General features: G+C 44.9%; 1 protein-coding gene across 2 annotated transcripts; it reads left to right on the top strand.

Moving 5' to 3' along the window:
* The first annotated feature begins 861 nt into the window (after nucleotides 1-861).
* Nucleotides 862-8257, top strand: LOC103187525 (mRNA decay activator protein ZFP36L1). 2 transcript variants are annotated; one of them, XM_042337883.1, is made up of 3 exons: nucleotides 862-1072; nucleotides 1238-1289; nucleotides 5146-8257. In XM_042337883.1, exon 3 carries the CDS (start codon nucleotides 5152-5154, stop codon nucleotides 6118-6120), a length of 969 nt encoding a protein of 322 aa, XP_042193817.1. In that variant the 5' UTR covers nucleotides 862-1072; nucleotides 1238-1289; nucleotides 5146-5151; the 3' UTR covers nucleotides 6121-8257. The 2 variants fall into 2 exon arrangements, with proteins under 2 accessions (XP_042193817.1, XP_042193816.1); XM_042337882.1 differs by lacking the exons at nucleotides 862-1072; nucleotides 1238-1289 and adding an exon at nucleotides 3539-3630.
* Nucleotides 8258-13998: the final 5741 nt, after the last annotated feature.

A 13998-nucleotide genomic window follows, 5' to 3' on the forward strand; every position in this document is an offset into this window, starting at 1 on the left:
GTTTGAGCTAAGTGGACCAATGAATTAAGGTTGGGTGATTGGAAGATTTGATTTTGTTCCCTCTCATATCCCCAATCCAGCTTTATTGTGCCACAAGGCCACAGATACCCGCCTTCGCTCAGCCTCCCCGCTTAGCTGCACATTTGCTACAGCATTTGGAAATTCAATCATGCGGGCTGAGGGGTGGAGGTGGAGGGGAAGAGAGATCAAGCCACCATTGCAGTAAACTGTTGCTTAAAAAATCCAAGCACATTGGCCTTCAAAGTCCGACTTATGAGTAATTAACCTGGGCCTCATGGGTGAGAGAAGGGAATCCAATGATTTAATACGAAATTGTCAATTAGATCAGCCAGGTTACTGGCTACATGCCTGCTCTTTGCTGTATGGAGGGAGGGCTGCCACGATTAACCTCAGAGACTCTGCTTTTAGAAGAAAGAGCATCAATCAGTAACTCTGCAGTGTGTGTGTGTGTGTGAATCCACATTGGGAGGAGGAAGCCTGGTCTTTCTGCCTCCCCCCTCCCCCAATAGCTGACTCTTTAACCGTCTAAACCCATACGATCACTTGGCCTGTGAATCCACACACGAGTGTTGGGGGGGATTAAGAAGGAGGAAAAAAAACGATTTAGAAAATGTAGGCATAAAGCAGGACCGTCTGATTTTGGGAAGGGAGGAGGGAGAAGAAGAGGAGGAGGAGGAGAGGAGATTCTGGTGCAACAGCTCAGCCCTGTTGCTGGTGATGTGATGGGGATGTCTGGCCAGAGAGTGCTGGACTTGTTTACAGTGTGAGCACAGGAAATGGTAAACGCGCCCCTTCCAAGGACCTCCCCATTCTAGAAAGTTATAACTTAAGGAAACACAGCGAAGCAGCACGTTTTACGACGTGGGCAGAGAGATCCAGGGCGACCTTTGCTCCTGAAATTGTTTGCAAACTTTTTGTTTTGCCCCCCACCCCCCCACTTCCCCTCCAGAGAAAAAAAAAACCCCACACAAGGGTGGGTGGGGGGGAGTGGGTGGGATTTGGTGTTGCCTTTGGTGGGTCCTTCGCAATGTGCAACTAAAACACCGTGAAGGTAAATCGGGATCGTTTTAAAAGCTTTATTTTTTTAAAAAAAAGTTACGAGCTGCCATTTGAAATGCACCGATCCGTGGGTTTGGTTTGGCAGTCGCTGTGCTGTGTTGCACGTTGAGTTTTTAACGTTCAATCGCAGCTCCTGATGCACTTTTTTTTGTTGCAGGAGCACAAGCAGATGGTTTAGAAACCCAGCAATTTGCCCGAATCTGCACGAGGTAATGTAGTTTATGGGTTGGTGCTCAGTGGGGGCCACAGCCACGCGGAGATTAGACGTTTCTTCATTTATTGTGTTTTTTTTTAAAAAAAAGTGTGTGGTTTGGTCATCCCCCAAAAAAGTGCAATATTTTGCGCGTTGGCCACTTGCAAAATTGTACTGATCTCAAACTGCAGAGCGGTTCAGACACTCCTTTCGAACTTTATTTCAGAAGTGTTTTATTTATAGTCGGATCGTTGTTGGTAACGATTGGTAATTGACTCATTGTTAAGACATGTGTGTGTCTGTGTGTGTTTTTTTGGGGGGGATCACAGCAGATCGGATCGAGCTGTATTTTCAAAAGGTCAATGTTTTTTTTTCTTCTGTTCCAATGGATTGTCTCAGGCGTTTGCATTGGATCTGAGCATTTGGGAAATAAGTCTTATTTCAACTTATTTCGTAGATGGGGTGGGTGGGGGGAGTGTGTGGGGGGAGGGAGGCGTATTCTCAGCCATTCATGGTGTTTCTGCAGTGCGTGTAAACTGAACTGGAACTTATATTTCAACGCTTTTTAAAAAAATTTGCAAAGAAACTTTTCTTTTTTTAAAAAAAAACAAGACTGCAGTTTGCATTCAACCACGATCGCAAAGTTTGCAATCCCCAAAACGACTGAATCCCGACGAGACCTTTTTTTTGTGTGTGTGTGTGTTGTTTTTTTTTAAAAAAAACTTTTTTAAAGTTGTTTTTCTCCCCCCCCCCTATTTCCCTGCCCGACACCTTAGCAAACGAATCGTTTTATATTTTTTCTCTCTCTCTCTTGCTTTGCACTCGACTTTCTCAAGAGTGTGGTGTGGATCAGTTCGCTTGGATCTTTGCAGAGGACTTTGTAGAATCGCAAGCGATCGCTTTATTTATTGGATCGTTTTGTATCCCTCTTTTTCTCTTCTTCTCCCCCACCCCACCCCACCCCACCCCCAGCGCCATGTGCCTTCTCCCGCCAAAACCCGTTGTAACAGTCTGAAAATTCCAGCCATCTGTTACACTCTGCGATGCAAATCAGTCGGAAACCAACACCAGCTCCACATTGCAAAACACACCACAACCCCCACCCCCCCCCCCCCCCCCTCCCCACCCCTCACCCCCCCACCCTGGCTTGGCTGGCTGTTTGCTCGCTGACTTTTAATCCCCTTTCTTTGAGACACTCTCCCCCACTCCCCGATCGCAGCTGTAATTTGCAAAATTAAAAAACGATTTTTTAAAAAAAAAATAAATGCAATAAAAATAAAAATAACACACACACACGAGGCTTTAAATTTCAAACCACCCGTCCAGTTTTTTTTCTCTATTCCTCTCTCGTTTTGCAACGTCTACCCAGTCTCTTTCTCTCTCTCTCACTTTGTTTTCAGCTCAGAAACTCGCCACAAATCCCGCCCAAAAAGGAGAAAGAGAGACTTGTCAATTAGTAACCAACGTGGGCTGTTTGCTTTAAAGTGAGGTCATTCTTTTTTTTCCCCCCCAAAAAAAAACCCTTCCATTTTCCTTGCCCTGCAAGAAAGAAACGGCACAACTTTTTTTTTAATTAGGGTTACGATTTTTAACATTGAAACACGCAGAAAAGTGGACCCCCCCCCACCCTACCTCCACCCCCCCCACCTCCCCCCCACCCCCCACCCCGGCGAGAAGCCAACGCTCCCCCGAAGTTTTTCGGCGAAACTTTTCGAAAAGTTTCGAACGGCTAAAAAAAAATAAAATAAGTCAAACAAAAAAAAAGTTTTTGTTTTCGGATCTGAATTGATTGCAAAAAAAAGGGGGAGGAGGAGGGGGGGGGGAGGAGGTTCAGTGGGGGAAGTTGCTGTCATTCAAGAGGCTTTGTGAGCCCCCCCCCCCCCCCCACAGTCACACACGGGCTGATTTAAATACCAGGGACCCGCCTCCAGAGAGAAGGGAAATTATTTATGGGTGATGTTGAGTGCGAACCTCGGAGAGTTTGTTGTCGAAAGTTGGAGGGGCGAGTGGGGAGTCTCTCAGACAGACAGACAGACAGACAGAGAGAGAGACAGACAGACACAGACAGAGAGAGAGAGGGACCCCGGAGTCTGACTGCCTGCCCGATCCGATCTGATCTGATCTGAACCCGTGCAGACCTGTCCTGTCCCGGGCAGTCTGTCTGTCTGTCTGTCTCTGTCTCTCTCTGTCTCGCAATCACTCAGTCATCGCCCCCCCCCCCCCCCCCACTCCCTCCCTCTCGTCTGCAACTCTCTCTCTCTCTCCCCTTCCCTCTCCCTCCCTCCCTCCCCGACATCTCAACAATGTCTACGAAACTCGTCTGTCCCTTCCACGATCTGGGTGAAGTTTTTTGCAAGGTAACAAAAAGTAGTGCAACTTTACGATTGTGTGTGTGTGTGTGTGTTTGTGTTTTTAATGTTATAAAACAAAACTGTTTTGAAAAGGCTGTTCGGAAGCGACAGAAAAGCCAAAGGGAGGGGGGGGGGGTGGGTTGCATTGCATTGCAACATGTTGTAACATTCAGACTATTCTGATCGTTTTGCAGGGAAAACTTTTTCTTTTTTTTAAAACTTTTTTTTAAAAAAGTTTTACTTGCCCAAATATTGCACTGATCCAAGCTGCCAGACTGCTCTCAGTTTCCCAAGTCGATCCCCCACCCACCCCCCCCCCCCCCACCCCTCCTTTTTGATCGAGAAATGAAATTGAAATAACTTGGCCACACAGTCGCTGCCCTGTTTTTTTGGGGGGGAAAAAAAGGTTGTTTGCAAACTTAATTTGATTAGGTTATTAGCAGGCGATTATTGATCATTTTTTAAGAAAAATCTTGTGGATCCGGGCTTGTTGATTTACATTTCTGACTTTTTTTTTAATATAGGGACACTAGTTTCCGTCTGCAAACGTTTTCTTGTTGGCCGTGTACATTTATTGCAGAATTAAATCGATTGCGTTATAACGTCTCGATCTCCCTCCTTGTGCAAGGGGTCTGTGTTGAAGATGTGAAATGTCTGGGGGAGAGATTTGTGCTGGGATTCTGGTTGGAAATGTTACCCCTTTTACTTTATTACTTTGTTTCATTTCTCTCCCCCCTCTCTCTCTCTCTCTCCCCCCCCCCTCCTTCCTCCTTCCCCTCTCCCCCCGAGTTTCAGCGCTGCTGTTTTGAAGACACTTTTCCCAGCCTGATCCAAGTTTTTCACAACCATCTCTTCTCTTTACCCTCTCGCCTTCCCTTCCCTCCCTCCCTCCTTCCTTCCTTCGAGTTGCAAACCTGATGCTTGGAAAATGGAGCCCAACTCCCATCCGGCTGGAGACTTGCACTCACATTCCTTGTTTAAAAACAACTTGCAACTTTTTTTTAAAAAAAAATGGCTCACTTCCACCCCAATGTTGCCTCGAAAATAAGTTCCTTACTGAAAAATCAACTGATAAACTATCTTACGATTCTGGCAGTGGAGCTTTCTTCCACCAAGCAGCGCGGGGGGTTGGTTACCAATGCTGGAGCTGGGGGGGAGGTCAGTTAATCTTGCCACAAGGAATGGTGGATCACCAATTATTTAGTTATACAGGAGGAGAGTGGGTGGCGGAAGGGGGGGGCACGGCAGGGTAGTAGATTAAAGTTACTGTGTCTGGCAACCGGAGTCCGACTGATAAGATAATCGATTGGTGCTCATTCCCATATCAGTGAAACAGCTTATTAATGTAAACAAGATTTGCATTTCAGACTTGCATTCAAATTCAATCATTTGACGTCTGGGAGAGGGAGAGCCGGCCAGCACAGCCACCTCGTGGTTACGCTCTCAGGCGTGTCACTTCCTAAAGTCTTGCTTTACTCATTATTTCCCCCCCTTTTTCCCCCCACCCACCCCCATCCTCAGAACACGATGATCAGCTACAACAACAATAACACCAGTAACTCCAACATGACCTCGCTGGACAAGAAAGCTGTGGGGACCCCAAGCACAATGGGGTTTCAGAGGCGACACTCAGTCACCCTGCCCAACTCCAGGTTCAATCAGAATCAGTTCCTCAACAGCCTCAAGCTGGAGCAGCCCGGCACCTTTGGGAACAAGGAGAACAAATTCCGTGACCGTTCCTTCTCGGAGACTGGAGAGCGGTGCCTCCAGAAGCCACAAGTCCAGGTCAACTCCAGCCGCTACAAGACCGAACTGTGCCGGCCCTTTGAGGAAAATGGCTCATGCAAGTACGGAGACAAGTGCCAGTTTGCCCACGGCATGCATGAGTTGAGGAGCTTGGCCAGGCATCCCAAGTACAAGACCGAGCTGTGCCGCACCTTCCACACCATTGGATTCTGCCCCTACGGACCCCGCTGTCACTTCATTCATAACGCAGAGGAACGCCGCATGTCTCCCAGCCACGACCAAAACCATCTCCCGCTCTCCCCCTCCAACAAGATGGAGAGACCTCGCCTCCAGCACAGTTACAGCTTCTCTGGCTTTTCCAATTCACCCAGCGGGCTGCTGGACAGTCCCACCTCAATCACCCCTCCTCCCATCTTCAGCACCGAAGACCTCAGTGTCTCGCCAACCCTGCCAGATTGCGCCAGCAACCCCTTCACCTACTCGAGCCAGGAGCTGGCTAGCCTCTTTGCCCCCAGCATCAGTATCCAAGTGCCAATGATCTCTTCTAACGGCCCTCATTCCCCCACTTCATTCCTACTTCGGCCTTTGGCTCCGTCCTCCCCAATCTTCGAACCGCCTCCGAGCCCCCCGGACTCGCTCTCCGACGACTACCTGAGCAGCTCCGGGAGCCTGAGCGGATCCGAGTCCCCCACCCTGGACCCCAGCAAGCGGCTTCCCATCTTCAGCAGACTTTCCATTTCAGATGACTAGTTTGGCCTTCATTCCTCCCCTCTCCACATAGAAAAAGGAGACGCAGAACTGTTTACACCCACACCCCCCAAATGTTGCCCCCAGTCAGTACATTTAATAAGAAACCTTTATTAGGGTCCACTTGCCCATATTTGACAAACTTGAGGGTTAAAGATGTCCCGTCAACCCCCTGTTGCCAGCTAAATGCAGTCTCATTTGGCGACCTAGTTAGTTTAGCCTATGCTTTCACTGTGACAGTAAGGGTACAGCAATTAACAGCACAAGTACAGTTTGGGAGTTATTCCCCAAAAAAGCAAGCCAATTTTCTGGGTAGTTGACAGATCGTGAGGGAGGAGGTGTGGGTAGGTGGCTCCAGTAAACAAAAGGGGCGGGTTTAATTATATGGTTTAAGCTCCCGATTGGATTGAGGCACTTTGTGACACGACAGTCATTTTAATTTGTCAAAACCGCCACTACCTGCCCAGTTGTGAAGTTCTTGCTCGTTGGTTAAGAATCTTTGCAGAAAGTATTTTTTTTCTAAAAACTGAAATGATCTTTAGAAATAGTGTAAAATCCTATTGTTTGCCAGTCATGATTTTTTAATGTAGCAAAAAAATTCCTTGCATATGATATCTTTATCTGTAACTTTTTCTCCTGCCCATTTTCCCTCCCAATAATTGCTGCACCCTTCCAATTCCTGTGTGACTGCACCTCTGAGGAAGCATGTTTTAGCGCAGGATAGACCATGAACTAAAACTTTTACCGTGTGTTTGTGTGTGTTTGAATTTGTTTTGTAAGATTTGCCCACAGCTATAACAAGCAGTCCTTGTGGGCAAATGGCTGGGCTGCAGGAAACTACCAGCACCTGTCCCCATGTAAGCAGCACCAACAAGAATTATAATCCCAGGGACTGGAGGCGAACAGGACCACAGGAAGGACTTTGTTTTTTTTCTCCCTTCCCCTTTCCTTTTTTTCTATTCATTCCAATGGGCACAGATTGTGGCAGTATATTGTGCAGGACTTGGAAGCGATGAATGTGTATTTTTTTTCAATTGAAATTGGGGATGTTTTTATTGCTGGTGACTTCAATGTGGTGCTATTATAAGTCAAGTTGCTGCCTCCTTTATTTTAAAAGAGTAAGAATTGGCATCTCGAGGGGGGTGGGGGCTGACTGCGCCTTCAGCTGACTATATATTTTAGGGATAGGAGCTAAGAATATGTGAGAACCTCTTTAAGAAAATTAATAGTTTTGATTCTTTGGTTCGAGAGAGTGAAGTAGATATACAAGCTAGTCTCCATCAGAGGACTCGAGCCAACTTTTTCTCTGTCTCCACCTGGGTTTATAATTTTTGTAGCCTGTTCAGAAATCTGTACAGAATGAGCTTCTCACTGCACACACAACACAAAAAAATTGCTTATTTAACTTATCGAACATATTTATTGCCAAACATATGCATTTTTTGTTTGTATTTATCAAAAATGATGAACCATAGAGTATATTTTCTTTTATGTTTAAATTATGATCTTCTTAATCTTAAGATTATGAGGTCCTTTTTTTGGTCTTTTTTTAATTTTCGTTTTGTTTTCCACAGTTTAATATATTATACTACAATGATGAGGGTTTTTGTAACTTTACTCTTCAGTTATGTTATTTAATAAAAAAAACTTAATTTAAAAACACAAAAAACAATTTGAGTTTATTTATTTTGTAGTGTCTCTTTACCCCCCTCTTTTTTTATTTCTCTTTCATTTTGTAATTGAGTGAAACTCACTGCCTTTTTAAATTCTGGTTGTATAACCGGGGAGTGGGATATGGGGGACGAGCTTGGCCATGCTTGTACCCTGGCTTCAACTGTACAAGAGACTGTTTAACTCTGAGCTTTGTAATGTCAGTGGTGCCTACGAGCTGTGACTTAAAAGTGCCTGTCGAACACAACATTCCAAGCAGCTTTGTATGCTTCAATAATTCATTTTTATTAAAAAAATAAGCTCTGGTTTCCTATAGAACCAGGGCTGAGCACAAAGCGATGTTGAATGTATTTTTACCTCTTTACAGTTCACTAAGTTTTCCTGTGTCTTGTTTATACGGAGTACTTTTTTTTGTAACAGCTGGTTCTCATGTAAACCAATAAAACCCCCAACGTGTGTTTTTTTCAAATTGCTGTAGCTCTCTTACAACAAAATGCTTTCCTGGGTTTCGCTCAGAGTGGGTTTAGTTTTTTTTAAACTGGCCACTAGGTGTCACTAGTGAAGAGCACTGCTTTCCTCTGGATTATGCTTTATAAGATGGGCAGAAGAATCCTGAAACTCTTACTGCAGATCAACAACTTGCATTCATACAGTGCCTCTCATGCGCATTAGAGTCCCAGAGCGCTTGATGGTGGCGGAACGCATTGCTGAGCCGGGGGAGGTGATCGTAGGCACGGTCAAAGAGGATGGTCTTCAGGTACGACCTGAAGTTGGGGGAAGGAAGGGGTCAGCAGTGAATGGATGGAGCACTGTCCTGGCAGCATTGGAATGTAATGTAATTCGGGGTCGTGTGGAGAGAAGAGGATTGTGTGTATAAGTCATTAACTGTCAAGACAGGGTTGTCGGAGGGGGAGTGGTCATGTATACCAGTGGCTGAGTACCAGACGCTTGCAATCTGATCATGTGACAGGATGCTGTACACCACACGTACACTGCTGGCTGAGATTCAAGACTGGTTCAGGGTCAGACTGGGGAGGGGTAGCCACTCACTGGCTGCATATCAGACTTAGGTCAGGATGCCAGGGTTGTATTTACAGTGTTTCAGAGTCCATCAGTGCACTCCGTACCAGGAGTCTAAATTTACTCAAACGTGTTCTTTGAACTGAGTGACGAGACCGAATAAAGAGTTGCTTTTAACCTGATAACACGCTGTGCCTTCAGCACACTGCATCCAGATTCTCAAGATTGGGAGCTGAAATTCCTCACGTTAGTCTTGGACCATTTTAAATGTTAGAATTTTAGAAAACACTTGTTTTTCTACAGTACACAAAAAACTTATGCATTTAAAACTTCTACAATTTTACACACTCTTAAATGTTAAGATAATAGTCTACGTCACCTTGGCTCAGTTGGTAGCACTCACCTCTTGGGTCACAAGGTTGTGAATTCAAGGCGAACTTTGGGACTTTGATCGCAGTTTGACACTCCAGTGTAATACTGGGGCAGCAATGCATCACTGAAGTTCCCGGTCTGTCTTTAGGTGGATATAAAAAATCCCATGAGACCATTTGAAAAGAAAATAGTTACTCTCAGTGTCTTGGCCAACAATCGCCAGGTAAAATTGGTCATTACTGTTTGTGGGACTTTGCTGTTCATAAAATTGGTTACAGAGTTCGACAATTACACAGTCACTTCACTTTACAGTGAATCATGTGAGGCACTTACGAAATGCCTCAATGACATGAAAATGCACTACATTGATTGAAAAGATTATTTAAATGGCAAAAGCTGAGAAATTTGTGTCCCAAAATCTTGGAAAACAACATTCACTTTCTAGGGCACAGGGAATAGAAGAGGGGAATAGAAGGGGTGAGAGACTGGAGGAAAAAAACAAGGAATATCTTCCTTTGTGGGGGAAGGTAAAGGGTTTCCTTGGAGCTCGACAGAGTTGAGGTGATCTGCTTCGAAAGGAATGTTGTAATTGAGGCAATATTTTGTGGTGGGCTCGAAAGTCCCGTTTCTGAGCCAGGTGGTCCACAATATTCCCAAAGGCACTGCTCATGACAGCTCCTTTATGGATCCAAACTCCTGGGCATGCAGTTCAGAGGCGTCCTCTGACTCAATTGCAAGGTCCAGGATCAAATAATGAGGTAGATTTGTGGCAAACATGGGAAGCATGGAAAGATCCTCCGGCCTACACTGACCTGTCGCTAAGCACTCTGGAGATAATAATAATAATCCTTGCATTTGATATAGCGCTTTTCACGTCGGGAGGACGTCCCAAAGCGCTTCACAGAATATACTGTAAAGTGAGTTGACTGTATATTTGTGGGCGAACGCGGCAGCCAATTGCGCACAGCAATGTCCCACAAACAGTCATAGATTGAAAATGACCAATTTAATTATTGTTTTTTTTTTGTTTTTTGGAGGGATTATTATTAGGCGTGTGGAGTAAGGAAACTTGCCCAAGGTTTCGCCCTGCCTGGAATTGAACTCAGGTCTCTCACTTGCAAAGCGAGTGCTCTAACCACTGAGCTACAGGACTCCACTGGGGTTGGCTTCGCAGTGGGCATGTCTATGTGCCAAGGCCCTCCCAATGCACACTGGGATCCCCAAGCCTTGGCCTTTGCCAACTTGCGCCTAATACTTTCCGGAATTAGGGAAGCAGGCTGCATCCCTCCAGGGAGAGTGCGGATTCCAATCCAACAATATCTCTGGAATTTTCATGTGTAGGTGGGATGCAGGGAATTTCCAGTTTGGTTTAGATATTCATAAGCACGGTGATGAGTTCCTGCATGTGTCAGACACCCATCTAGCCCCCAAAATAATAACTCGGAGGCTATTAATAATGTAAAAATGGTATAACCACTCAATGTATTCAGATGAGCCACACACAGTATCCACTCCTACGGCAAGACAGCTGTTAAAGCTACAATTAGCCTCAACACCCCTGGGCTAGGGCGGGATAAAATCCAGCCATGAGTTTCTTCCCCTCACCACCACTGGTAAGGACATAGGGTGAGGATAAGTTCAAATAGCTTGTCAACACACTTGCTTTCTGGGCAAACATATATGAGTAATGACTGCTGAGTAAATGGAAAAATGCCTTTAGAAGTGGATAAAATTGGCAGGGGAAAGACCCTATGAATAGACAGCTGCTGCACGGTGAGTTGAGTATTTTGGGCTGCACTAATAATCTTCTATATCCAATCTCGACCCCCAGCTTGGGTCCGAAACACTGATTGTCCAGAGCCTTGGGATGTCCTCCTGATGTGAAAGGCGCTATACAAATGTAATTTTGTTGTTGTTATTTGCTGTTGGTGTTGTGTAACATTTTCCAGTCGTGTGTGATAGCTGCCTGAATCAAACAATCACTGGGTCTTCGCAAACATGTAACTGACTTAAAATGTGGCCTTTGCTGATGTTAGTACAGTACAAAGCTCACCGGGTGGCTAAGTGGGTAATGGAATCCACAGCATGAAACCATACAGGCCAGAAGGTAGCAGGTTTGAAACCCAGTCTGCTGAATTCATTGTTATATAATTAGCCTCTGGGTGGGAGGGCAGGCAAGGTTAGTTATTTTTCTATTAGAAAGGACATCCTATGCAGAGATGACCACCCTGGCAATGTGAGACAGCAATAAACATGGCAAACAGGATGCTGGGATATATTGTGGGTGTGGATCCCTGACTGTCCAGCGCCTTGAGACATCCTCTTGACATGAAAGGCGCTGTACAAATGTAATTTGTTGTTACATTGCATTGCCTGCCACCAACTGTACCTTACACCCAACGCAGCTGAAAACCCTCATCGCGCTTTCCTCAAACCCTGCCTTGATTTCACGATCCTCACACTCGTTTACAAACTGCTTCATGCCCTGGCACCTCTCTACTTCCCAACCTGTTTATGCACCACTCCAGCATCCACTGTCTCCACTCGACTGCTACGGCCTCCTTGTCCCTCGTCCCCTCTGCTCCACCATATGCAGCCATGCTGTCAGCCACGATTCCCCAAAACTATGAAACTCTCCCTCAATCCTTGCCTCCTCCTTCCTCATCTGAAGATCTTCCTCTTCGACCATGCTTATATTCACTTGCTCCCAGCTCAGTATCAAACTCCGCCACTGTTAATTGCTCCGAGGTGCTGTCCTGCTCTGCATGGGGACGCTATTCAAGTTGTTGTACATAACTAAATCAGTTGAGTTTAGGTCCAAAAAAATTCTCAGGCTTTGGTCAGAATACCTTGAATACTGCAGAAAGTTCTGGCTATAGTGATAAACAGGGTGTCCGGCTATACAGGAGGTGCAGAAGAGATGATGATCCCAGTGAAAGAGGAATGAGCTATGAGCTCTTCAGTCCTGAGAGAAGACAACTCAGGGGCCCTTATAGAGGTATAAAAACTGTTTAAATGGGATTGAAAAAGTAAAGCCAGAACAATACTTTAGGATGTGCCATGTTATAAAAGAAGAGAACAGATGTTTAGAGATATAAAGCACAATTTCAGGACAGATATCAGAAATTTTTCTTTACCCAGACTCAATGACTGGGCCTTCTTCATTCAAACCAATCTTGTGATCTAAGCCTCTCATTTCCAGGGAAAACAGACTTAACTTCTCACCTCTCTCTTCTAAACTGAAACCTTTCATCCCTGATAACATCCTGGTCAGGATGAATTAAGTAAACACAGTAAATTAATTCTATTTATTCTTAAGGAAATGTTTCCTGTAAAAATGTCCTCAGTACATGGTGAATCCAATTCTATTGAACAAAAATAGTGCTACATACCACCACATCCATGTTCTCAGGGTCTAAATTCCAAGACTCCATCTCTGTTTGGATGAGATGCGCTGGTGAGCGGGTTGGTGAAGAGAGAGTACAGAATGGATGAAGGATCCAGTTGAGTAACAGGGCACAGGGCTATTCCTGTAATGCAGAATATAAGCCATTAACATATAACAGACATTAGGGGATTTTTTTTTCTTTTCTCCTTGTTACGGATTTGTCTGGGTGGGATTTATAAAGGGAAAATCCCATTTCTAATTACAGTATCCCCACAGGGAGCAAATTCCCGCCCCCTCCACCCCCACCATCTGCAACGAGAGGTCAACCACAATGGAAAGGAAGCAGACACAATAAATCACACAAGATGCTCCAAATGTCCAACACCGTGCGGTGTGGTTTGACCCAGAAATACTGTGACGTGCCAATATTGTTTCACATCTCATAGTGGTTGTCCTCAACCTCCCCGGTTTACAGCACCAGTCTTAGCTGTTCGGAGTATCCTCAAGCTCACAGCCCACTAAGCCACACTCTCTTGTCTTCCTTGTGGAAAATACAGTATAGCCTGACTTAGTTGGGAATGCTCTTTCTGTCAGTCAGTAGCTTGTAGGTTCAAACTTCATGTTGGGACTCACGTAACCTGGGCTGACCTCCAATGCAGTGCCGGGCGTGTACTGCATTGCTGGAGGTGCTGTCCTTCCTGTTCAAGTGGATGTTAAAGATCCTATGTTACTATTCGTAAAGAGAAAGCAGTTTCCCGAGTGTCCTGGCCAACAGTCAAGGATTCACAAAAAATATAGCACAGAAACAGGCCATTCAGTTGCAGCAATCTGTGCTAGTGTTTACACTCCACAATCCCCCAGACAAAATTGGTCTTTCACTACTTGACTGTTTGTGGGACAATCCTTTGTGCAAATTGGCTGCTAAGCTCACCTACAAAATACAGCACACTTTACAGTAAATCATGTGAAGCACTTTGAGGTGCCCTCTTGACATGAAAGGTGCTACATCAAATGCAAGGATGATTATTATAGACAGCATACAGTATAGTATAAACATTGTATGATTATTATTATGACCCCAAGAAAATTGTGAAAAACTCCAGAATATTCATCTATCTCCACATCTTAACTGTTGAAACGTGACCTTGTTTCTTATAAGAACACAAGAATTTGCTCAGCGATAGAAGACCCAAGGTCCATCAAGTTTGCTTCCCCCCATTCCTGGCAGTCGCTTGACATGTCGTGTCCCAAACTATATACTGGATCCCGAGATATTATTTTCTAGCAGAACTCCCATTTTATGTTTTATTTATCAGCAGTGGGTATAATTTAGGTCTTTTTTTCACTGTTTGAGAAAAATGACATGCTATTGCTCTATATCATTTTCTATTTGATTCAATCAATTTAAATTAACCAAACTTTCACTCAAA

This window comes from Callorhinchus milii, unplaced genomic scaffold (genome assembly GCF_018977255.1).
Source record: "Callorhinchus milii isolate IMCB2004 unplaced genomic scaffold, IMCB_Cmil_1.0 Scaffold9, whole genome shotgun sequence".
NCBI classification, from domain to species: domain Eukaryota; kingdom Metazoa; phylum Chordata; class Chondrichthyes; order Chimaeriformes; family Callorhinchidae; genus Callorhinchus; species Callorhinchus milii.

Coding starts and splice junctions, on each gene's coding strand:
- LOC103187525 (XM_042337882.1), top strand. CDS start 3,577: ATGTCTACGAAACTCGTCTGTCCCTTCCACGATCTGGGTGAAGTTTTT. Junction 3,631..5,145: donor TGGGTGAAGTTTTTTGCAAG/GTAACAAAAAGT, acceptor CCCCATCCTCAG/AACACGATGATCAGCTACAA.